At 35.9% G+C, this 25,212-nt stretch overlaps 3 protein-coding genes across 19 annotated transcripts in view; 2 read left to right on the top strand and 1 right to left on the bottom strand.

Annotated features, from left to right (window-relative positions):
• LOC138129111 (receptor-type tyrosine-protein phosphatase U-like) overlaps positions 1–25,212 on the bottom strand; it is a 34,572-nt gene that overhangs the window by 5,184 nt on the left and 4,176 nt on the right. For 5 of the 16 annotated variants that reach the window (XM_069045370.1, XM_069045369.1, XM_069045371.1 and 2 more), the window contains 6 exons: positions 14,316–14,645; positions 14,011–14,259; positions 13,841–13,963; positions 13,653–13,786; positions 13,417–13,597; positions 5,793–8,363 (listed from right to left, as the gene is read on the bottom strand). In XM_069045370.1, coding sequence (XP_068901471.1) covers positions 8,188–8,363; positions 13,417–13,597; positions 13,653–13,786; positions 13,841–13,963; positions 14,011–14,259; positions 14,316–14,645 — 1,193 coding nt within the window. In that variant the 3' untranslated portion in view covers positions 5,793–8,187. Of the gene's footprint in view, positions 1–5,792; positions 8,364–13,369; positions 13,598–13,652; positions 13,787–13,840; positions 13,964–14,010; positions 14,271–14,315; positions 14,646–14,703; positions 15,179–25,212 lie in introns of those variants that run through there. The other 11 variants (XM_069045377.1, XM_069045378.1, XR_011159089.1 and 8 more) reach the window with 10 other exon arrangements.
• Positions 1,793–5,471, top strand: LOC138129115 (integrase/recombinase xerD homolog). The gene is made up of 2 exons (XM_069045387.1): positions 1,793–2,140; positions 3,940–5,471. Exon 2 carries the CDS (start codon positions 4,006–4,008, stop codon positions 4,948–4,950), a length of 945 nt encoding a protein of 314 aa, XP_068901488.1. The 5' UTR covers positions 1,793–2,140; positions 3,940–4,005; the 3' UTR covers positions 4,951–5,471.
• Positions 15,342–25,212, top strand: part of LOC138129113 (uncharacterized) — a 73,630-nt gene continuing 63,759 nt past the window's right edge. The window contains exons 1-2 of one of the 2 annotated variants that reach the window (XR_011159092.1): positions 15,342–15,356; positions 15,497–16,214. The gene's annotated coding sequence lies outside the window, so the exon portion shown is untranslated. Of the gene's footprint in view, positions 15,357–15,496; positions 16,215–25,212 lie in introns of those variants that run through there. The other variant, XR_011159091.1, reaches the window with a different exon arrangement.

Genomic DNA, 25,212 nt, shown 5'->3' with positions numbered 1-25,212 from the left:
TAACTGAAAATTTCCAGAGCAATTTTAACTTGGAGGGGTATGGGAAGGTAAAATGGCGACGTAGCGTCAAATGAGTCATATTCATATTACTACTTTAAAACTCTTAGTAAAAAGTGAAATATGCAGGGCCTGTAAAGTGAATCGGAATCACAAGAAATTTGTCCTGGCTCCTGTGCATACACTCTGCATCTGCAACATATTAGCGCAACTACACGAGCGGGACGCGTCATCGTCGAAATGGAAGGAAAGACTTTTAGGAGCATTCTTGACATTGCAAAAAGCTACTCCAGCTTTAGGTCTTGAACAACAGATCAGGCACAGTGGCAGTTCTAAAAGAAAGAAGACAAAACTGGATTGAACTAACCTATATATTTCAGCATCATTATTAGTAAAAATTTAAGATCAAATTTTATAACTTAAACGATGTACAGTCGCGAGCAATAAATTTTGATCGTCAAGGTCATTCTTTGACGCAATCAAAAATGCTCCATTCTAAAACAGGCGTAAATATCATAACCTATCATCATGTTTTATGACATTAATTGTCATTTTTTTCTCATTTTTTTTGACACTTTGTTGACATGGGCATAATCAGGCAGGAAATTTTTTTAAATTTGTGACAATCTAACCAAATTTTAAAATGACATTGACGACCAAAATTTATTGCTCGCGACAGTACTGTTACTTTCATAATTATGTGGCTTCATCCTACAGATAACTTGATCGAGTAGTACCTCTTGTTACTGCTAGGTCGCGTATTTTTTAGAGTGTATAAAAAGGAAAACTGTTTTACCGACTACTGATCCCGCGCTGCACTCCGCGCTTATGTCTTATTTTTCTTCTTACGCGGGTCGCGACAACGTGAAACAGAAGTTCAAAGGCGCCATTTTGGGACAAGTAAAGGAACTTGTGTATCCAGACGTGAGTATAAACTAACCTCTCCTTTGTAGTAAAGAGCAATGGGACGCACCGACAAGTTGTTAAGAAAACTCAGGAAAATCGAGGAGGAACTGAAGCATGGTCGTCGAAGTGCTGGTAGTGAACGCAGTCGGCCCAGCCGGAGTCGCAGTGCCTCCAGAATTCGACGCCATAGCAGCAGACGACGAGAATTACCGGAAACCCGAGTTAGGCCCAGTAAAGATAGGGACCGTTATTCTCGAGATAGGCCCACAAGGGACCGTTATTCTCCACAGACCTTAGTACGGCCCAATAGGGACCGATGCAGGTCTAGCCAACCCAGACCCAGTCGGAGCCGCAACAGCTCTAGCAGGTCGGGGGCGGGAAGCCACCGGAGCAATACCCCCGCGAGCGCCACATCTGAACTCTCTGCACAGCAGGAGGAACGGTTAGTCATCAATAATGACGTTACTCTAGAAGAGGACCCCTTACATTTTCTTGGGGAACTGTCTCCTAAAAACAAGGAAGCGTTCGAACTACACCCATCGCTGTGCAAGCGGTGGGGGCCATCACTTAGACAGGGCCTTGAGGAGAAAATGAGGACGACACTTCTCGAAAAATATCCTCATCCCACAAACTTCGGTGAATGTAAAGCCCCCATTCTAGACCTTGAGATCAAACGCGCTCTCGATCAACTGACCTTGAGACGGGACAAATACCAAGCTTATACCCAAGACAAGGTTGGTAACACGATAGCCGCACTCGGCAAATCTATAAATAAACTTTTGCAATCTGAGTTACCAAAACCTCTCAAGGACGATATCTTGACCGACCTCAACAATGCAGTTCTCATTCAAACAGAGGTTTTCTTCGAAATGTCCAAATCACGCCGATTTCTGATATTACTGATGCTATCTCCAACAGTTAAGGAGGTGGTGCAGGATAGTGCACCGACGGAATCCCTTTTCGGCGGAGATCTAACAGAGAGACTCCGGGCAGCAAAGGCACTAGAAAAATCTAGCCACGAGCTGAAGCATAAATCAAAAATGGTTATGACATCGCACAGAGCTACCAATAAATCTTTAAACGGGAGGGGGCAGCCGAGTCAAATGAGGGACGCTCGGCCACAGAGAAGCCCGACACGTTCCTTCAACGCAGCACGCAGGTCTTTTCCCAAGCAGAGGGCGTACAAAAGACACTACCAACAGCCCCAGCACCAGCAGAGGAACCGCAAATAAATGAGGTAAGGTGCCCTTACGCCGGCATACTAAAGTACTTCCATCATGTTTGGCACAGTATTACTGACAAACGCCAAATAATGGACTGGATTACGGGTTATAAAATCCCATTCACCAGGACTCCTATACAAAAAGCACCGCCAAAAAAGTTATGCCATTCAGTTCATGACAAAGAGACGTTAAACTCAATACAACTAATGCTAAAGCAGGGTGCCATCAGTAAATGTAGCCCCGTAAAAAATCAATTCATTTCTCGCTTCTTCTTGACAACCAAGAAAAATGGCAATAAGCGTTTCATACTCAATTTGAAAAGCCTTAATCAATTTATGACACCTCCACATTTTAAAATGGAGGATATAAAGACGGTAAAAAGTTTAATGTTTCAAAATTGTTACATGACAACCATCGATTTAAAAGATGCGTACTTCCTCATACCTATTCATGCGACACACAAAAAGTACTTACGTTTTAAGTTTGGACAAGACCTGTATCAATTCAATTGCCTTCCGTTCGGGTTGGCGTCGGCCCCTTATCTATTTACGAAAATTGTTAAACCGATCGTTAGTAGCCTCAGAAGAAAAAACATTTCATGTGTGGCCTATCTGGACGATTTCTTAGTAATTGGGAACAGCTACATACAGTGTCTACAACAGACACAGAAGGTCTTAACGGTATTACAGAATCTCGGATTCTATACTTAATAAGGACAAAAGTTCGCTACTTCCCGTTCAGAGATGTAGATATTTGGGCTTTATTTTAGACAGCATACATCACACCATCGAAATTACACCTGAGAAAAAGAAAAAAATTCTTGTTCACTTAAGAAATTTGAAAAATAAAAATTCCCACAAAATTCTCGGTATTGCTAGACTAATAGGGTTATTAGTTTCGGCCGCTCCAGCAGTCAAATATGGCTGGGCACATATAAAATCTTTGGAGAGGGAGAAATGTCGTGCTCTGTTTGACAGCAAGCAAAATTATCTTGTTCGCATGCAAATAAGGTCGACTACGGCACAGTCCGATCTTAAGTGGTGGGAAACAAATATCCACCATGTCTTTAACAAAATTAGAAAAGATACTTACGATCTCGAAGTCGAGACCGATGCTTCGCGGACAGGGTGGGGAGCCTGTTGTCATCACCAGAAAGTGGACGGGTGGTGGACGACACAGGATTCCCAGCAGCACATAAACGCTTTAGAACCCAAAGCAGCGCTTTACGGCATAAAAATTTTCACCAAAGACAAAACGTTATGTAACATATTGCTTGGGCTCGATAATACGACTGCTATCGCAACAATTAACCGTATGGGAAGTACAAAATATGAAACACTAGATGGTATCGCCAGAATCTTATGGTCGTGGTGTGAGGAGCGAGATCTCTGGGTTACAGCAATTTACATTTGTTCAAAAGACAATGTCCAAGCCGACCAGGAGTCTCGAGCATTGCCCGCAGACACTGAATGGGAACTCGCGGCGGGCGCATATGAAATGATTGTACAACGCCTCGGTATACCGGAAATTGACTTATTCGCGTCCATATCTAACCATAAATGCCAAAAATACGTTTCGTGGAAGAAAGACCCAGATTCCATTGCAGTCGATGCCTTTACAATCCCATGGGGAAACATTTTCTTTTACGCATTTCCCCCCTTTAACCTGGTAGGCAGGTCAATGAAAAAGCTATTGGCATTGTAATCGTCCCTCATTGGCCATCTCAGCCGTGTTACCCCCTCTTTATAAAGTTACTCAAACAAAAACCAATTTTTTTGGGACCACAATCTAAACTTTTGTGTTCATCCTTTAGGCAACTACATCCCTTGGCAGAGACACTTACCCTGGTGGCGGGGAGGTTATCCGGCACGCTTTCAGCATGAAAGGACTACCAGCAAATAGCATCGGCACAATAGAAAACTCCCTAGCGGCAGCAACCAGGAAACAGTACTCTACGACCTATAAGCTTTGGTGGGCGTTCTGCTCCACTAATCATATTGATCCATTCCGAGCGGAACCCAACCAGGCAATTAAGTTCCTCCAAGAGCAACTGGATTTAAAACCTAATACGGGATACGGCACACTCAATCAGCACCGCTCAGCCTTGGCTCTAATTCTTGACAACCTCAGCTGTAGTGGTATAGTAAAGCGGTTCATGAGAGGCGTATTCAAGATGAAGCCGTTGACCACCAAATACCGCCATATTTGGGACCCAAAAACTGTACTGAACTACATCGAAAGCTTAGGACCAAACAGTTCACTCTCACTGCGACAGTTAACAATGAAGACTGTCACCTTGCTAGCACTAATTTCGGGTCACCGTTTGCAGACTCTATCCCTTATAAGGCTCGAAAATATCAACCAGAGTCCCCAAAGTTTTGAGATTTGGATCACCGATCACATAAAAACTTCCAGAGTCGGGGGGGAACAACCAACTTTGCAAGTACCCTTCTTTCAAGCTAACCCCTCCCTCTGCGCAGCGACGACGCTTAAAGACTATCTGAAGGCCACCCAACCTCTTCGGAAAGAGGAATTTCTTTTCATCACATTCAGGCAGCCTCACCGTACGGCCTCAAAGGATTCCATCAGTCGATGGGTGAAGGAAGTATTAAAAGCAGCAGGAGTAGATATGAATGTGTTCGCTCCACACTCCACTCGCCACGCCGTGACTTCAGCCGCCTATAAGAAAGGCCTGTCATGGGACATAATTCGACGGTCTGCCGGATGGTCACAAAACTCCCAGGTATTCGCCAAGTTTTACAACCGACCTACTCAACAGCACGGCTATTCATTAGCTCCGGCCATCTTGGCGGTAAATAATTAGAATAGATCTGCTGACAGTATTGTTTACAATAGTTCATTTTTCACAATAAATGCTTGAATATGTAATCGCACCAGCAACAGTACACTCTGAATATCTACTCGATCAAGTTATCTGTAGGATGAAGCCACATAATTATACAATTAAACGAACTTACCAGTGATGTTCAATTGGAATTATGTGGCTTCATCCGGAAGATAACTTCCCAACCCCCCCGAACAACCCCGTCCTGTTGCAATATGCGAATGAGACTTGGGGAAGACTTTAAAAAGAATGAGACATAAGCGCGGAGTGCAGCGTGGGATCAGTAGTCGGTAAAACAGTTTTCCTTTTTATACACTCTAAAAATATACGCGACCTAGCAGTAACAAGAGGTACTACTCGATCAAGTTATCTTCCGGATGAAGCCACATAATTCCAATTGAACATCACTGGTAAGTTCGTTTAATTGTATAATTATAGAGTACACCTCAAAAATCAAGAAGTAGATTTATTACAGTTTTTTCCACATGTAAAGGTGTCTTTGAAATTTGAGCGTCATATTTTTTATATCGGTTAGGTAAGTTTGACAACATAAAGCGTCGCTGATATTTTTGAACACCATAATTTTGTTTGTTTTATCCTCTGCACGGTGCTCTTCGTGGTGTTATAATACTGGGCTACCCTCCAGATCGACCACCCTTCTTCGCTTTTACGTTTTCGGTTAGATTAGACATTTTGTTTGTCAAAATTGACATTGATTATTGACAAAAAATGTAAGTGCAATTCACACTGTAGAAAATTAGGTGTACTCTATAATTTTGAAATTAACTGTACATAGATTGCAACAAATGAAATAAGAAACATGCAAAATAAAAAGAATAATTTATAACAAATGTTCCAAATGACCACCTTTCATCTGAAGGAATAGGTAAGCTCGTTCTATTAAATTTTCCCTTGCTAATCTAAGCATATCAGGAATAACAGTAGCTAGTGCTTCGTGAATTCGGTCATTCAGTTCTTCTAAAGTATTGATGGGTTTGCGGTAAATATAGTTTTTCAAATATGCTTCTTCTACCGTCGTCATCAAAGGACTGAAGAACAGCATCTTCAGTCTCTGGCGTTCTAGCTTCTCGCGGGGGACCACCAATTATTTCTTGTCATGTAGGCACCAAGGACCCAGTGTCTCAAGCACGATTCACCAACCGTAGAATACGTTATAGTTTGGATGTGGCAAACGTTGTGGAAAACGTATTGCATATTCTCTTGCATCCTCACGTGCACTCTCCATAAAGTATGAGCATTTCGGCATACTCTGCAGCTGTATATACATAGTCGTTTTCAACGACATCCGTGCTGTCAGTGTAATTTTTAATAGGTTGTAACCGATTATACACTCAAATTCATAACCAGTATTTAGAGTATAAGCAAATTCAAGTTACAAAAATGTCAAACTAGAAATTGAGGTTATGTTAAACAAAACAACAAAACAACATCAACAACAAACAATAAAACTCTATTTTCAACACAGTGTAAAAAGTTGTTAAAGTAAGTCATTCTCGGAATTCTCATCAGACTACATATTTTCTTTGATTTGTCGGAAATGCTAGATAATAATTTGAATTTGTCAATTTGCCGCGTCAAGGTAAATTGCCAAATTAGGAAATTCAAAATTACTAAACTGAAACAGCAAGTGATGCCAACATGCTGTCATATTGACAGCACGGATGTCATTGAAAACGACTATACATGATTTCAATACGAAGTTTGACAATTTCTAATCAAATAATAACTTGACGTTGTCAAAATCTCCGCAGTTGCCCAAACATTTACTGGAAATTCCATATCATTCTTACTAGAATTATGTTGCTAGGAAATTCAAACTGTTGGTTAAATTTACCTGAAATTAACAGCGCCCTTCTGATTGGTCAACTTTAATTAATCATTACAAAAAATCGATTATACCCTGTACTTTTTTTAAACGTTATTGCTTTCAGTTATCACCAAGGAAAACGCACTCTAAGTTTGATCCGCAAGTTCTGGGACACCTGTATACATGATCTTAATCTGTTTAATTATTACCATAGTCTGCAGTATAATTTTTTAAGTGAAAACTTCTTTAGGCGCACCACATACTTTTTATTCCCAGGCAGTTACGAGTACTTAGTTTCATGCGTCACGCTAAAATCGTTCCCGTTTGCATCTCGTTAAAAAACGTTCGCAGAAAGCTAAAATCTCGGGAGTTGAGTTTAGGGGAGCCAACGAATCACAGTCAAGTGTGCGTCACTTGTCAGTTCCAAATTTTCATTATTCATTGTGTTGTTAAATTTAAGTGACCTCAGTGCAGAGCTGCAGGAGTAGCCATTTATAATAGTAGTTTATTTGACGAGTTTGTGTGTAAATTGGGCCTATTTTGGCACGCGTGGGCCATTTTAAAACGCTAGTGAAACGAGCGTTTTAAATGCCTACGAGTGCCAAAAAAAGGCCCAATTTACACACGAACGAGTTGAATACAACGTTTTTTTGTTTGACGAGCCCCTTAAAGGCTCCAAATCGCTTAAAATCTTTAAAATTAGCTTGACGTTTCGTTTTGACAAGTTGTGACATTTATCAAAATCCGTTCACATAGGAGAAAATTCTCAAATTATGACAGTGTCGAACAAAAAAAACAATAAAGACACGACAGATGGATATAGGATTTAGTAGGTAATTGACGATTACATGGCTTCAACAATTCATCTATTGGAAAAATTTGTGTAACAAAATGTGAAGCGGAAACTGGACAGATTATCATAATACAGGGTATCCATAAATGATTGTCTGGTCTCGCTTGCTATGCAAACTTGTGTTCTGTTCAATACAATAAACCATCGTCAAGAAAGTAAAGCTAAAATAAAACCTAAACATCAAAACCCAACCTAACAAATTTTGCCAGTCTATTTACTTCTAAAAGCAGTTTCTACTGAAAAATACAGACTTTTGGTGTTTATTTAAAAACAGTATTGGATTTTAATAATATCAATTATTTATGCTTTGTTCCTGATTTCTTCAAATATTATCATTTATAATAATATAGTTTATATAATATACAGGGTGATTCATATACTATCATACAAACTTTAACCGGTGGTAGATTCCAACCCCTAGACACACTAAAATATTTTACGTTGAAATAAACTACTGTCGGGCATTGTTATCAAAATGAAACTAAAGCGACCCCTGTATATTACTTAAAATCTTTTACGAGTGCCATGGAAGATTTCACTTGTGTCGTGCGGTCTTAAACACACACTTTTTTTTTATCATATATTTTCGGCATAAAAATTCTGCGATACTTACTTCATATTCTACGGTGTAATTGAAAGATCTCCCTTTTTCAATATTTTTCCAGTCTATTAATAAACTTCTTGAATCGACTAAGGTTGCTTGAAGGGTTTCTAAAATGTCAATATACTGGAATATTACAATTGATACTAAATATGTTACATTCTAAAATAATAATTTAGAACTACGTAAGAACTAAAATTATCAGCAAGAAAATGTTCAAACACAACAAATGTTTTATTTGCCCTATGGGCAAATATCGGGTGTTTTTTAAAATTTCACCTCAAAGTTGTCGTTAAAGAGTCGATCGTGAACGCACCACTCGTGTAAAAACGTAAGATTTAAACAGTTGATCCGTCATCTGAATCCGTAGTGCGGTCCCAATCAACTTTTCAACGCCAACTTTCAGGTGAAATTTACAAAAACACCCGATATACAGCCTGTGCATTCTCAAACTCGAACATAGGTACCTAATTAACATTAGATTGAACGTTTTTGCTGATTCCTGCTCGCCAATTGAACTTACAGCTAAGATAATGGTCTCAATAGAAAGATGAAATTATTGCGCTTCAAATGATACTAACAATAAGACTGAAGGTGCTATTTTTATTTTAAAATACTAATTTAAAAGTTGGCGATTTTTAAATATGACATGCCATGATTTTCAAATTGGACAGGACTTGTCAAAAATTTGGTAATTTGTTGGGTTAAGTCAGCGGGTTTCGGTAAATTACTGTCAAAATTGTTTTCGGAAAATTGAATAGTTACTCAAATGAAGAAGGCATTTTTATGGTAAAAACCTTTTACAGTGGTGTTATTTAGCGGAGACTTAGAGATTTGTTTGCCGTTTTAATACCAGACCTATTCCTTCTGTTAGTACTATTCACAAATTTATAAAAAAATGTGCAAATATTTCTGTAGAATTAGAAGGTAGAGATCAGTAATAAAATGTATTTTTATTGCCAAATTCAAGAATGTGGAAATATCATCCCTACAAGGCAGTGTCATCAAGAGATTTTTGGTGTTGACGAAGAAAGTAGGAGTGCATTGTGTTATAAAATGCAGGAGAGTACTGACAAGGATCGTCACTTTCTGTTGGCAATTTGCTTCACAGGCGAATGTACTTTTACACTAAATAACGAATCAAGTGTTCAAAACACGCGATATTGAGCCCAGGAAATCCTAAAAAAATTCATAACTGGACTGGGATTTTTAGTAACAATATTATTGGTTAATTTGAAATAGAGGGAAATTTAAAATCAGCAACTTATTTAGATTTATTAGTAACTAAGGTAGGACCTAGCATTGGAAGAAGTTGCAAGAGAAAATCACGAAATCTAGTTCCAACAAGATGGTTGTCCTGCGCATTTTAACTTAAAAGTTCCAAATTGTTGGACTGGTAGAGGTAGTGGTATAAATTGTCCAGCAAGATCTCCGGATTTAGCACCTTGTGACTTTTTCTTGTGGGGTCACCTTAAAGGAAAAATTTACAAAAGACGTCACTCAGATATTAATTCTTTGAGAGAAGCAATAACTGCCGAGTGCGCGTTAATTACTGAGAAGCAGTTGGCCAGTGTAAGACATGCTTCTTTTTACAACAGATAGGGGTATTGTTTATTTCAAAAGGGGGAGCTATTTGAACATTGATTGTAATTTTATCTTTCTTTGGTATTGTAATTTTTTCAAAGAATTTAAAATAAAAACTGCTTGAACTGTTAATTAGGTACTTAAATATTATTGTTATTTCCCTCCACCACCCAGTACATACACTATTACGGATATTACTATCAAGTAAGGGGGTCATTCACGAAACTCGGTAAGGCTCGATAAGGCGTTGCAAATTCAAAACCATGACAACCGACATTGTTGAAGCATTGTATTTGCCGTTTCGTTAACGATTTGCAAATTTGCAAAGTTTCGTGAATCTCCCCCTAATAGTGCAGTGCTAATTAACATAATTACCGGCGTCTCGCCTCTACATTTTGACTTTGTTGTGTTTTTATATTATGTTCTGTGTCAATGTTAAGGAACTTCCTCACGATATGACATGAGTATAATAATATACCTTTTTGAATTTCAACTACCAATGTGTTCCCTAAATCCAGAATTTTTAAATTTTTAAAAAGAGATTGCGGTACTATTCCCGTTGCTGAAATTATAAGTGGTAAAATCGAATTTTTTTCTAAACACCAAAAATTTCTCATAGCAACTGAGAGCTGTGTCTGTGTTATATTATGTGAATTTGAAACAGCTATATCTAAAAGATATGCTTGCTTTTGTTGTTTATTTAAAATAATAATGTCTGGTCTATTATGCTTAATATGAATGTCAGTTAAAACTGTTCGATCAAAATATAATTTGTAATTGTCATTTTCCAAACAACTTTCTGGTTTATAACCATAATTGTGGTTGTGTATCTTTTAATAAATTGAATTTAACAGCTATATTCATGTGTATAATTTTAGCGAATATATCATGACGTTTCTTATATTCGCTTTTAGCCAAAACGGTGCAAGAAGAAATGATGTGTCCAATTGTTTCCCCTTCAGTTCCGCAAATCCTACGTTTATCAATTATCGATTGCAAACCGCAGATGTGTTTTTATAATTTCTTGTATTTATAACACGATCTTGTATTGCAAATATAAAACCCTCCGTCTCAGGGTGAATATTTGATTTCTTAAGCCATGCATGAGAAGCCTGAATATTAATTTCTGGTTGTTCCAGTTCTTTAAAGTATCTCCTATGTAAAGACTTCTGTTTTATACCGGGTGTATTATGAAAAACCTCTGGTGCTATAACTTCCTTATTTTTTATCCGATTTTAACAAATGATACGTCAAACAAAATCGTTTTAGAAACACTATAGCCCGACATGCTATGATTTTTTTTTAACATTAAAATTTTTGACAGACCGCAGCTAACTTTGTTTTTTTAAGTTGCACTGTATATTCTTTTATCTTTATTCTGATAGATGTTTATCTTTTGAATACACAAACATTAAAATCAAAAATCAAAAATTTGTTTTTAATAAAAAAAAAATAGAATTTCCAAACATCAAGTAACCATAACTTTACTATAGCAAATGTTTGAAATTACCTCTATTCTCTCTAAGGCACATTCGACACCTTCCACTGACGCCCATTGCGGCGTTTAATAAAAATTCTGGTGGTATTTGTTCACATACTGCTACGATTCTTTTTATTAAATCATCTCTGTTATCGGCCGGAGTCAAATAGACATTGTCTTGAATGTCCATAGCTGTCTTAGTCACTTTGCAAAATTAGAATGCACTTTTATTACTGTTTAATGTGACTGCTTAATTTCTTCTTTTTGTTTCTATGCATGAGCATGGTTGTTTACATTTTCATATTTAAAATAAAAATTTCTATAAAACGGGCTATAGTGTTTCTAAAGCGATTTTGTTTGACGTATCATTTGTTAAAATCGGATAAAAAATATGGAAGTTATAGCACCAAAGGTTTTTCATAATACACCCGGTATTTGCTATAGTATCAGGTATATTTGGCTCAACAATATCTGAAATCATATTATCACTTAAATTTAATGGTGTGTAACCTTTATCGGTTGAAACTAAAGCATTAAAAAAGGTGTTATCACGAGCTCTATTGAGGAAATAATTTTATTAATTTTTTAATATCATTTATGTATAGAAACAATGGTATAATACCTATAAACTGAATGCACAATGTTAATTGCTTATGTTCGACTTTGAGAGTCGACACCCGGTATAATATACACATAAACATAATAGTGTCTTATGCAACGACCATATAATGATGGTTATTAAGACACGAGAAATGAATACGAGTGTCTTAATAGCTATTAAATCTGAGTTGCATATACTATTTTTTCTACGACCGGGTAAACAGTAACTATAAACTGTCAAAAATGATCATTTTAGATCTTTCAGATGCTCATGGCAATATTTGATATAACCGCATATTGCCGTTATGTTGAATTCCTATACCCCACCCCTCTCCTTCTCTATCCTTTCATCCCGCCTCTTCCATATCTCTTTCATTCCTCTGATCTCCCTTCTATCCTCATTTAGTATTTCTCCCCACTCCTTTCCCTCCCTCTCTCTAATTTGTGCTCGATTGTCTTTCTCCTCGTGGCACATTCTGCACCTTCTTTCCTCTCCTTCCATCCAATATTTGTTTTCTCTCTCCTCGTTCCCACATCTGAATCTCGCCATCATTTTTGCATCTCTCATACTCCCTGTTGTACCTTGATTCTTTGATTCTCTCCCTTTGTTCTTGCTTGTCCGTGTCTTTATCCCTTTCACTCAGCTCTACATAATATTCCTCTTGCTCTCAATTTTTCCACTTTTTCATTGGCATATCTGTTCCTCTGAGTAGTACTTTTCTCTCTCTCCTTGTTTTCCTTGTTCTTTTTATGTTCTCTTCAGCATTCCGTCAGTATCCTGCACTCTTCCCTTCCATTTATTTTGTCCTCAAACTTTGCCACTCTCTTTCCCGCTTTCACTCTTAGCCTATTCCTATTACACTCTTCACTAACTATGTTTCTCTGTCCACTCCTAGCACCCATCTTAAATATTTTTCTTGCACTTCCCAGATCTCTGCCCCGTACTTCAGTACGTTCTCGACCATGCTCTCAAACATCATCATTCTCCTCCTCAAATCACCTCTCAACTTTCTCTCTCCTATTCCCCACACATCCCACTACCTTCTTTGCCTTCTTCACTATCTCTCTCATGTGTGCCTTGTCCGAGGGACTTTCGTTGAAAGTGTAGCCCAAGTACTTGAATTCTCTCACTCGTTCTATTTTCCTTCCTTCCCACTTCCACTCATTCTCTTCACCATGATTTTCATCTTCTCAACATTCATTTCCAGCTTTTTCTTCCTCACATACTCTCCAGGCTACTCATCATTTCTTTCATATCTGTATCACCTTGCCACTATTACTATATCAAAATGTTCAAACACATTCTATGCAGACATTTGAAAATTTAAACAATTTAAATTCTAAATAACTTATTTAAAACTAAATATGTTTTCATTGATTACTGGGTGTGTTTGGTTAATAAACTTATGTAATGTCTTTTAAAAGTGTTAATTAAATTAAAATTATAGTTACATCGTGTCTCGAATGACAAAGGCAATATACTTGGCTGAGTAACGTACTTTTATATGTCAATAATTCCGGAACGTTATCTGTAAAAGATTTATTCTGAACGATTAATATTATTCTTATTTTATAAGCGTGCGCTTTTGTTGTCAGATTATTAATTTTGTAAGTCTTTATCTTTAGACTCGGTGAAATTGACTTTACATCTGAAAAGTTGGTGTACCTTCTTTCACTAACCTAAAATTTTAATACATAAGATTAACCGTTATACAATTTCCCTTGTTTTACTTACTTGCTTATATTGTATTTGATAATATTCTGGTTTTGCTTCATCAGCATCGAACCGCAGATTTGCCAGGGAAATTATCACTAAGTTCTCTTCAAGAGAAATTAGTAAAGGAGGTTCCAATGCAACTGGTAATTTTTCTAAAGTTTAACCAATTAGAGGTCCGTTAAATTCAAATAGTTTTGAACACCTACTGGAACATTCTTCTCCGAAAAATTCTCGTGTGCAGTTTATACAACCAATTATAGAATCGCAAGTTTCACAATTAGGATTACATAATGAACTGCAATTTGCTCCCCAATAACCGCTACCGCAACCTAAAAACGAAGGGTTGCAATTTGTTCTAGGTTTTTTTAATGCTTACGTTCATTACAAAACGATCCTGTGTATCCCCAACCACAATAACAAATTTCATTTTCCAAACAAATTTTATGATTTGAGCAGTTTGAGTATGATCTTCCTAGCAACTCTTCACAACTTATGTTACAATTCTTTCCTAAATATCCAATTTTAGTGCAAGGCGTATAATTATCGTCAGATCTGTATTCTGCAGTTAAACTTTTACAGAACACTGTATTGTTTTCGTGAGAAGACAGATTTGTTGAAAAAGTTTCTGCGAATAATCTTGTAGATAAATAATACAAATTATTTGGTCTCTATAATCATTACCTATTTTTTTATCGCAGAAATGAATGTCATCGATTGCCCAATAACCTTTGGTTTGATTATTATCTGACCGTTTGCGATAAAATATTAGTTCTCCTTTTCCAGAAGAATTACTCCGAATTTCAATTTTCTTCCACATTTTCAATGAGTTATGTTCATTAAATCCTTCAACTGTTTTGTTATCAACGATGTTTTGATTCATTTTTAAAATCATATTTAGGTAACAGTTCTTGTCCACCGAAACAAAAATAGACAAACATATATCTTCAGAAGACTCAATGGTTAACTTACTCGGTTTGTTTAAAGTGATTTCGTCAGAATAATAAAAATAATCTAAAAATGATACATATGTTGATTTACAATGTTCGCAATAGACAACAATCAAACGAACAGTTAGATTTCCATATTTTTGATCCTTGATAATTGTTATTAATTAGTTTAGTTTAGTTTCCAATCAGTAGAGAAAAAGTTTCCTAATTTTTTATCAGTTTACAAATTGTCACCCGGCGTCATTGCGTCCCGGTTTTGTTCTGCGCACACTGTTCTTTCATTGGCCGGCCAATGAGCGGGCTCCGTTCGTGTCGAATTTGGAGAATACACTACTTTTCCAACGCATGCGGACCAAAGACCGGAGTTTAATAATAATGGCGCCAACTTAGGAATTCTAATTTCGAAAGGATCGTTGGAAAGAAACCGTTGCCACTATCCACTTGTCGTTACTTAGCGCCTTGACTTACGGTGTTTTGCTGGTTTTTGTACTAACTTTTATCTACTTTGAGTTACAAATAGGCTCATTATTATACCGAAAACAGTTTAATAATGAATCATATTATTAAACTGTTTTTGGTAACTTTTAGCTTTTGTTGTATTGGTAACATCAGCTGTTTGACGTCAGGCGTCAATGTAACGAGTGAAACTATGAAGTAAATTTAGTAAATATAACCTTACATTTTTGTGAAAAATGTCTGTTGCCAACCCACGCGAAAGTCCCTAGTCTAATATAAAAGCTTGAGCAGCTGAAATTTCAGGAATTAGTAAAGCAAAGTAGATAAAATAGTATATTACACTCGTTTAATAAGACGTATTATCACATTCGTTCCGTTAAAAAACACACTGATGTGATAATACAACGTCTTGTTAAACTCGTATAATAATATACTATTATAATACCTATTTGTTTTAAGGTTATGTTACAGCACAGTCATGGAGAGGTGAGTGAATTTAACTTTAATCTACAAAAAAACGTTTAGACATTATAGTTTTTGTTTCAATGGAAATAAACTAATTTGCCATATATGTCAGAAGAAATTTGTTAGCGTTTCAACAAAGAATCGACATTTGAAGACAATGCATAATGAGAAAGTAGAAGAAAGAAAATCCCAACACATTAATTACCCAATATTCTCTGAAGAGAGAAAGGAAATTTTGGCAAATCATGATAGCCTTATTCAACAATTAATCAAGGTACACAATTTAAGTATCGAACAATGTCATTTCAGTTTTAGGAATATGGAAGAATTCGAAGCTTGGAGAACTCGGGAAGGTAGAGAAGTGGTAACTTTTAATAAGTCACTTCCAGTAGGTACTAATAATAATTAAAATGTATGTTACTGTTAAACTTTTAAGGAACGATAAACGTGAAATTTATTAAAACACATGTGGGTCATGAAGATGAATTAAGAACGAAACGTTTGTCTCAGAAAGAACAGACACTGATAGTCGAGCAGTTACAAGCAGGTATTTCAAATGACAGGATACTAGAGGATGCAAGAAAAACCATATGAGAAAGTGACAGGGATTTTGAAACAGTTGAAAAAAAATTTCGAGAAAGAAACAAATAATCAATTATGCAGGAAGAGAAAAATAGAGAAGCAAATGTATTATCCTAACAAGAAACGAGTAGTGAGTATTTTGCAAAATTCTTGAAGATATACAGGGTGTTAGGGAATGGTCTCCCAAGAATTTCAGGGTGAGTTTATCAGCGAAAATGTGGTCGAAAACCTTTATACCGCTTTTAGATAAATTGAACCGTTTTCTGAAAATAAAATTGTTCCCTGTTGTTTTGGGACTGCTGAAATATTGCTTTGTGCACGAAAAAATCTTGTATGTTTCGATTTAAAAATGATTGCTTGGTAACGATTTGAAATTTACTACTGTCAAAGTCTACACTTTGACTTGATCTATCTTTTATCTGTCGCCTGCAAAGATTACACTAGTTTACAACGCCAGAATATTCTATCGAGGAGTATGCAGATATACATTTTGTTTATGGGGAATGTAGCGGAAATGCCAATGCTGCTGTCCGAAGGTATGCTTACACAGGCTGTTTGATGAAAAACGCCTCAACCCATAACTTTTTTATTTATTACCCGATTTCAATGAACAAAAAAATCAAAGATATGGTTTTTCAAGCGCTACAAAATAGCCATAAAATATATTTTTTTGGCGTTATCTTCAATAGCTAACGATAGTCAACTTTTTTTTTTTAAATAAACACATGTAGTTTTTTAGGCTTGGTCTGGTAAGGTTTTTTTTTCTGAATCTAATGATGTATTAAAGTTATCATTTGGTTCATAGCTAACTGTAAAAAAAAACAATTTTTTGTGGTTGTGCCGTGAAAAACAATCGGAATATAAAGTACGATAAATGTCATCTAAACGTCAGCTTCGAAATTTTCATCTGTTTTTTTAAACTTTTTTATTTAAGAATAAAATAACAACATGTTGTCAGTCATGCAGGATAGCAGTCATTTGACTATTATTTTATGGTCGAGTGTAATAAAAATTGTAATTAGTCAAAAACAAAAAGTTAATAGAAAAAATAATAATTATTATTATTATTCATGTTTTCCAAGAAAATAATAATAAAACTCTTCAAGATTGCACCTGAAAATTTTCAAACTGACACTTGACATTTGTTGCTATTTGTGTTCCAATTGTTTTTCACGGCACACTTGAAAATTTCATAATAAACTGAACCACAATTAAAAATTGTTTTATTTTTTTTCAGTCACCTATGGACCAAACGATAACTTTTAATACATCATTTGATTCAGAAAAAAAAACTTTACCAGACTGAGCCTAAAAAACTACATGTGTCTATTTAAAAAAAAAAGTTGACTATCGGTAGCTATTGAAGATAACGCAAAAAAAAAATTATGGCTATTTTGTAGCGTTTGAAAAACCATATCTTTGATTTTTTTGTTCATTGAAATCGGGTAATAAATAAAAATGTTATGGGTTGAGGCGTTTTTCATCAAACAGCCTGTATAATGGCAAACGGAGGATATTTTAAGTATTTATTATGAATGTTTTCAATACAAATAATAGTAGTTTATTTGACCAGTTTGTGTGTAAATTGGGCCTTTTTTGGCACGAGTGGGCCATTTTAAACGCGAGTGAAACGAGCGTTTTAAAGGCCCAGGAATGCCAAAAAAGGCCCAATTTACACACGAACGAGTTGAATACAAGGTTTTTTTGTTCGACGAGCCCCTCAAAGGCTCGTAATCGCTTTAAACCTTTAAAATTAGCTTGACGTTTTGTTTTGACAAGTTGTGACATTTATCAAAATCCGTTCACATAGGAGAAAATTTTCAAATTCTGACAGTGTCGAACAAAAAATAAAGTTACACAGAAATTAACGAATCTTATTAGGGTCAGTGCTCGATTTCAAATCCCTTTAGAGGTTGATCGAGATGTGGCATCAGAAATGAAGCGCACAAATAATTTCAGTTCATTGCAGCAATAAAAGGGGACTTACCTCAAGGTTGTGATGAATCTAGATAAATATTTCGAATATAATTATTGATTTTGTCAATAAAAAATGCAGTCCTGGTAGTTTTTGATGATCTATTATCCAAGAGAAATATTTAAAACCGAAACGTCATTGTGACAGTAGGTACTCGATAAACTCTGACATGAGGTATTGTTGTTTTTGATTGCTAAGCAATTGACTTTCATTACAAAATGTTAACTATTTATTTAATTATCACAGCAATAAAATGGTGCAAAAGCTCCCAAACAGTGGGGCACTATTTAAAAGTTTTATTTTTAAGAAAGCCAGTTATGTTAGGAAAAAATGGTATTAAGGTTTTTGACCACATTTTCCCTCACAAACTCATCCTGAAATTTTTGGGAGACCATTCCCTAACACTGTACATTTCATTTCTAAATTTCTTGTATAATTATGGGCAAAAATGGTCGGTCAGTTTGGGTTGGTGGAGGAACGGATCCGACCCCCTTATCAGATGTATTCAAGAATCAAATAAATTAACATTTAACATTTTTTGGTTTTAAAATTGTAAATACAAAGTTCTACTGCAGTTTGTGATGAAATTTGTGTTTTTTCTGACTCCCATTTTTTTAAACATCCATCTGACAAAATTATTTTATATTAATTGTCAGTGATAGCAGCAGTGCTTGTGTACTTACATGAAACACATTTACTTTTTTTGAAATTGGCGCCATTATTAAACTCCAGAACTCCACCCTCCCTCGGTCATTAGCCCGCACGCGTTGGAAAAGTAGTGTTTGGTCCCAACTTTCCGATAAATATATAGTTAACGCCGGTCCTAAATCGTTCACTTTCGTCCAAGCTCTAAACGTGTTCGTTTCGTTCACTCCTCTCCTCTATAAAAAAGAGTGCGGCTCCGTAAAAGCAAGCGGGACAAAAAGACGATGCTCTTCTTCGAGACCACGTGCATCGAGAGGTGGAACCCAACCGGCTCTTTCCAGAGTCACTCCGGCGTGGCATTGGTCCACAAATCGACACCGGCCGCGGATTTGACAGTTCGACCACTTCAGAGAGACGGTGGTAACAAGATTAAGTGATGTAAATGAAGATCACTAATTACTCTCGTTTAATTCGTTCTAACACAACTCCTATATTATCATAAGCTTCAAATTTTGGAAAAGAGAATAGCCATGATTTTGAATGTATTACACCTGCAATGCTGCAAGAACATTTGTGTGAAACCGTACGCGAAATGAGCGCATCGCGTGAGTACAACAGGCCGCGAAATTGAATTTCGCAGCCGTTGCCTTGACGACGGCCGTAAAAGTAAAAGTAATTTTTATTATCACAATTACAACATATCTATCTGCATATTTCCGGTGTAATCTTACAAAATTTCAATTGGTTACAGTTAAATTTTGATTTTGTGTCAGGAACGGCCACTATTAGTACAGAATTTTCATCCGGTTTGAAATTTCCGCCAATTTCAAATGAGAGCCGCATGAGAAGGAGTCGATAAGAAAGATCCCCATTATCGATCTATCATCTATATAAAACATACACATGTGAATTAGGTTAATTTTGGTTAATTTTTACCGATTCAAAGAAAAATATCTTGTAACATTTCCTGAATGTCATCAACAGACATTTTGGTTTATTTGTGTCTTTGGACGGCTCCTGATATTTCCACGATTAAAATAACCTAAAAAAGGAGCAGATGATACAACCTAGCATAACAGAACTTAACATTTACCTTGCACAATAAATAAATTCCAATAGGTAAGCCAGTACAACATTATCCGACACGGTTTTCACATTCTTCTTGTTACATCAGTCTCAAAGTCACTGTAACATTTTTCATATTGCCGTTTCGATTTTTCAAGATTCAGATGCGACAATGCACAATTTATAATATTTTTTTAACTCTGGATGAGTACACGGAACTTAAACATCGTAATTTTCTTCGGACATTTTTGCAATTTTTTTCAAAGCGAATTGTTTTATTTATGTCGTTTCCATAGCGACATGGCGACATGTGGGCCGACTTTATTTTTATTGACAGTGAAGGAAATTTTACTTGTTCATTTTATAATTACAAATTTTCGGGTTACACATAAAATGTTGTGTACACCTTGGCTACGAAATCCTTTGACGATATTGAGATTGTTGCCTCGGCCGCAAAGCGGCCTTGGCGACAATTTTTCTCTCGGTTCGTCAAAGTACGATTTCGCATCCTTGATCTACAAATAACTATTACGAAATACCCTTTTCCGGCCTCCGTCTAGAAACACTGATTTTCCATTCGTCTAAATCGTCTGGAAACTAGCATTTCCCTGCCTAGGCAAGAAAATCGAAACAGGAATTTTTAACGAATTGTGGAATTGTGGAATTTTTGTAGAATTATTTAAGTGTAAAATATTGATGTCGGGCAAATTTGTATCCTTTATCGCAAGCTGTACATTGTGTATAGCAGTAGAGGTCGAGGGGGTATCAAGCGACGTCTTAGTAATAACAGGGAAGACGACGACGGTTTTGAATATTTGAGGAATTGATTGACTTTTGTCGTGACCGTCGCTTCTTGGATCCTTTATGTTGCCAATGAAAGAAAAATAAATTCCCTATCTGGTCATTTTTTAACAAAAATGATTATATTTTGTTTTAAATAAATTGTCGGCCTAAAAAAAATTGTGTATTACACGGCTATAAAATGTTTTGCAAGTGCTCGCACTTGTGGTCCTCGGCAGACGCTCCTGCCCCACAAACCGTGCTTGCACTTGCAAAATGGCATTTTCTAGCCTTGTGATACAATAGTATATTGTATAACAAGTGTTGAAAATGAAAGATTTCACACGAGTTGCAAACGAGTGTGAAATCGAATTTTCAACACGTGTTATACACGATATTTTTCCAATGACCGCAAAAAAACAAAAAAACGCTAATATTCGGCATCCCATTTTAGTAACTACCAGGTAGATTAGACTAGCACCTCGGCGGGCAAAAACTTACCACTATCCTAAATCGTCATTAATATCATTTTTACAACATATCCTAAACCCATTACAAGTGAAGAAGCTAAAGTTCCAATTTCTCGTTCCCAAAGATAGTATTTATTCTCTCTTCCACTTGCTAACGGTGCAAACGTCAAGTTAAAAGTTCAAATATCATTCGGCAGAGCACTCTAGCTGCGCACAAAATAATTATGCCCTTGCGCGGAAAGGTAGACATCGTTAATCATCGGCCTGTGTGCAAAATAAAAACACCGCTGTGGGACAATCAGATTTCTCAAATTTTTCATTTCACATGGGTAGGCCTTTCGTTCGTCTTCGTGTCGAAATTGTTCGCAATTTTAAAGGGAAAACTGTTTGAAATGTGCCATATTGCATGGTGGTCGTCGGAAAATAACTATTTCCGACGTAGAAGATATGTTGAAAATGGGGGATTGTGCTTTGAAGAATAGATGAGGGGTGTTAATGATTTTTTTGACATCCTGTATTATCTGGTGATCACGGGATATCAAGTTAGTGGAAAATAGGTATTTCGCGGCATCAAAATGATTGTTTATTAATTATTTTACATTAACGTGATGCATGCAAATCAGTAACCTATTTTAACATCTGATCGTTTTAAGTACTATACAAGGTGATCAACAAGAAAACAAATCAACAGTGCTACTGTCACCGGCCCCGGCTTTGAGAAAATTTAGCACACACGAAGAAAGTGAAGTTTTTATTCCCAGTTAACAAAAAAAAAGTTAATACAAAAATTCTCAAGTCAACTTGACAGCGACCCCGTGAACTTGATGAGTGCCTAACGTCTCACTTACTGGTAACACTACCTCATCTTTTGTTTTATCGAAACGTCTTTCTTAGCTTGATGTACACATGTGTCTACTTGCTATACACATTCGTTTTACTGGTTGCCCACCTCTCGAAAAATCTATCATGAATTAATTATTTATTATCCACAATCACATTTTAAAACGACTTTTACCCACTCTTATGAACCGTATTAACTAGCATTTTATCCACTAGTGGAATAAACTACTACGAAAAAATAAACAACAAATAACCTTAGCAACCAGCACCTCGCGTTCTGAGTTTCACCGAGTTTCAGAAGGAACATTCTTTGTGATATTTTAAATAATAATTTGGACTTGTGATTGTGGATAAAAAGTTATATTGCATTCGTGTTCTAGTCGAATTTTATCCACTTAAGAATATTAACGCTCGTGTGTTCGCACTCGCGTTTAAACATTCTTGCATGGATAAAATGCTATCTAAAACACTTATACAATAAATAACTATTAATAATTAATGCTTTATCTTCAGTGATAAAACTCATTTTCCCACTTATTCTGGGATAATTTTTTGTTGCTTACAATTACAGGAAACGTCCGTACATTTTGCCGAAATCGAAAACTTTTTTCAAGGTTAACATCAGCCCCGTTGTTTTAAATTGGCGTTTGTTTAACTTTTCACCGAAAAATCTGCTTACCAGTGGCTTCGCGTTTGATAATAAAGGTGGTAAATTACTCATTCCTACTAATGTAAAATGTTGCTCTTTAGCGGAGTAACGTTAGGTTTTTATTTCGGAACCGGTAGCAAGAGCTCGGATTTGAACGAAATTTTTTTAATGTGTTATAAATAAAACATTTTAAAACCTTTATAGGTTAAAAATTGCCGCTCATTGTTTGTTTCATTAATTTATTGTTTATTTATAAGAACTGAAATTTTCCAGTTAGAAATCGTTATTTTCGCAAGAAAAATACTAGAGAACAATATAGAATGACTTTGGGAAGAGTATATTGAAACTTGTTTGGAATTAGTTGTATGTGGAAAAAGAAGAACAATAGGCAGATGTTCGGTAGCCCAGTGTTGACCGGCTCAGATAGAAACACGTTCAGTTTGTCTTCTAGAGTCGCATAGTTAGCATTTTTTGGAGAAAATATATACTTATTTTTAATGGTTTTTGACAAAAAAGTGTTTAGTAATACCATGCGATCGAAAATAAAAAAAATCCAGAGGTCCGTGAGTAATACGCTTCAGTTGGCAACACGTAAAAATGTAATTCAAATGTCATCAGATGTCATTACAATGGAGAACTGGCATTATTAATTATTGACTATTAAAATTGCTATTGCAATATGTTCACTTCAGAGCAAAAAATTTTCATTGTGCAGTGTTACTTCAGAAACGGCGAATCGTCCTATTCAACACCTCTAGTTTTCGAGGAATTTCAACAAAAGTTTCCGGACTTTCAAGGCACTTACAGTGGAGAGTAAAAAAAACCAGACATAATTTTTGACATAACAGTCATAAGTGTGAAACCGCCCTTCCTACATTTAAACTTATTTAGACTGATTGTGACAGTTTAGTTAATAACTATGCTACAATCGTGTCAAAAATAAATTACTCCCTAGGATTTAGGGATATTCGATACTAGGTTGCCATAAATTTGGTTAGGTTGGGGGCTATGTGGTTTCTGGTGACAGGCAAAAGATATCTCAAAAATGTAAGGCTGTGGCTAATTCCTTGTCACAGTTGCAAATTAATGACTAATGCCTCGCTAAGTGATGATGATTTTTCGTTTCACAATCAATTTTGGTTTCTGTCGGCATATTTAATTGAACTTAATCCCTCAATTCATAGTAACCAACCTTAGGCTTTCAAAATAACTTCTGAAAATTCTAGTTACACAACATGAAAAACGTTATTTCTCTAAAAGTTCGAAATATAGGGAGTAATTTATTTTTGACAAGGTAGTAGGTACGTCTGATCAATTCTTCAAATGTTCCAGTTGTCATAAACTGTCACATTGACAATAAAGAATGGGTTATATTGAATGTTTGAAAATGTCACAATTTTGATGTCCGTTTTTTTTACTCCCAACTGTACCAACTTGCCTTGACTATTTTGTTTTTCCATTTCTGAAAAACAACGTGTTCAAAAATAGGCCACTGTAATTGCCAACCATCAACAATTTTAGATAAAAATTACATAGAAGATGAAACCGGGGAAAATATTTAATTTTTATAATACACTCTTAATAAATGTTTACTTTCAGCATCTCTTGTATATTTTTTACCAATACCCGTCACAATGATCGTTTGAAGAGTTCTACTCACTTTGAATTTTAAGTACATAATTCATTGTCTTAGAATTTTTTTTGGTATCATGTTGTATTGGTAGGTGCTATTTAAGTTATTCTTTACCAAAGAATATCCGACAAACACAACATTAAACACAGGAAATAAGATTTTAATGAAAATGATGAAAGTAATTTTTTAGAAAAAAATTTTGTTATAAAAAGTTGTCAAAATTTGAACAGTATTTTGAATTAATATCTCGTATTGTCAAATTAAAAATTTTAACACGTAAAACAACCGACAAAAACACAACATGGAAGTAGCGCAAACTATTCAATAATTTATTTAAACAAAACAATTCGGTTGCCATGGTGACCATAGCACTCCCGATCTTTGAAAATATCCCAATTTAACTATTATAAAAAAAAAATAAGCACAAATATAATTTCAAGATTATTTATTAAAGAAATCATAATGTGTCGGTGAGTGTATTTCCCACTATGAGCACAGAATAGAATCAATCAGAAAGCAAAGTCGGCAAAATCGCCTTTGATCTCAGTCAGCCAGCGGCAGCCATTATTATAGAGTAGAATATCAGGTCCGCATTTACAACATGTGAGCCCGAGGTTCAGGTCCGGACTCGCATAAATTGTTTTGAGTTATTTGTGCGAAAAGTACATCGAATTACAGCGATAATTTGCACTAGAGCCAACCGGTCGTCAAGAAATTACCTTAGATACCAGTTCAGTGCAAATGTCATAACTGTCAACGACACACAAAATTACGTTTATTTGTACTTACCATGTAAATTTTTCGCAGGAAATAGTCTGCCAAAATTCCTCTCGTGCATGTAAAATTGTCTCATAATTTCCTCTCGTGCGCTTCGCGCACTCGAGAAAATTATTATTATATTATCGACAATTTGACATGCACTCGGGATATTATTGTGATAGGCGCTTATAAAAAAGTTTTTCCAGAAATGTTACAAAGTACGGAGTCGAATATGAATATAATTAATTCAATTCAAGAAGTATCAAGAATCACACAAATGGAATAGAACGAGGTTTTAATTATTAATAAAAA

The sequence above is a fragment of the Tenebrio molitor genome, chromosome 4 (genome assembly GCF_963966145.1).
Source record: "Tenebrio molitor chromosome 4, icTenMoli1.1, whole genome shotgun sequence".
In the NCBI taxonomy this organism is placed as follows: Eukaryota; Metazoa; Arthropoda; class Insecta; order Coleoptera; family Tenebrionidae; genus Tenebrio; species Tenebrio molitor.
The sequence above is the reverse complement of the archived record's forward strand: the minus strand, read 5'-3'. Positions and strand labels throughout refer to the sequence as shown.

Excerpts from the sequence above, each read along its gene's own strand:
- LOC138129115 (XM_069045387.1), top strand. The coding sequence starts at position 4,006 with ATGAAAGGACTACCAGCAAATAGCATCGGCACAATAGAAAACTCCCTA.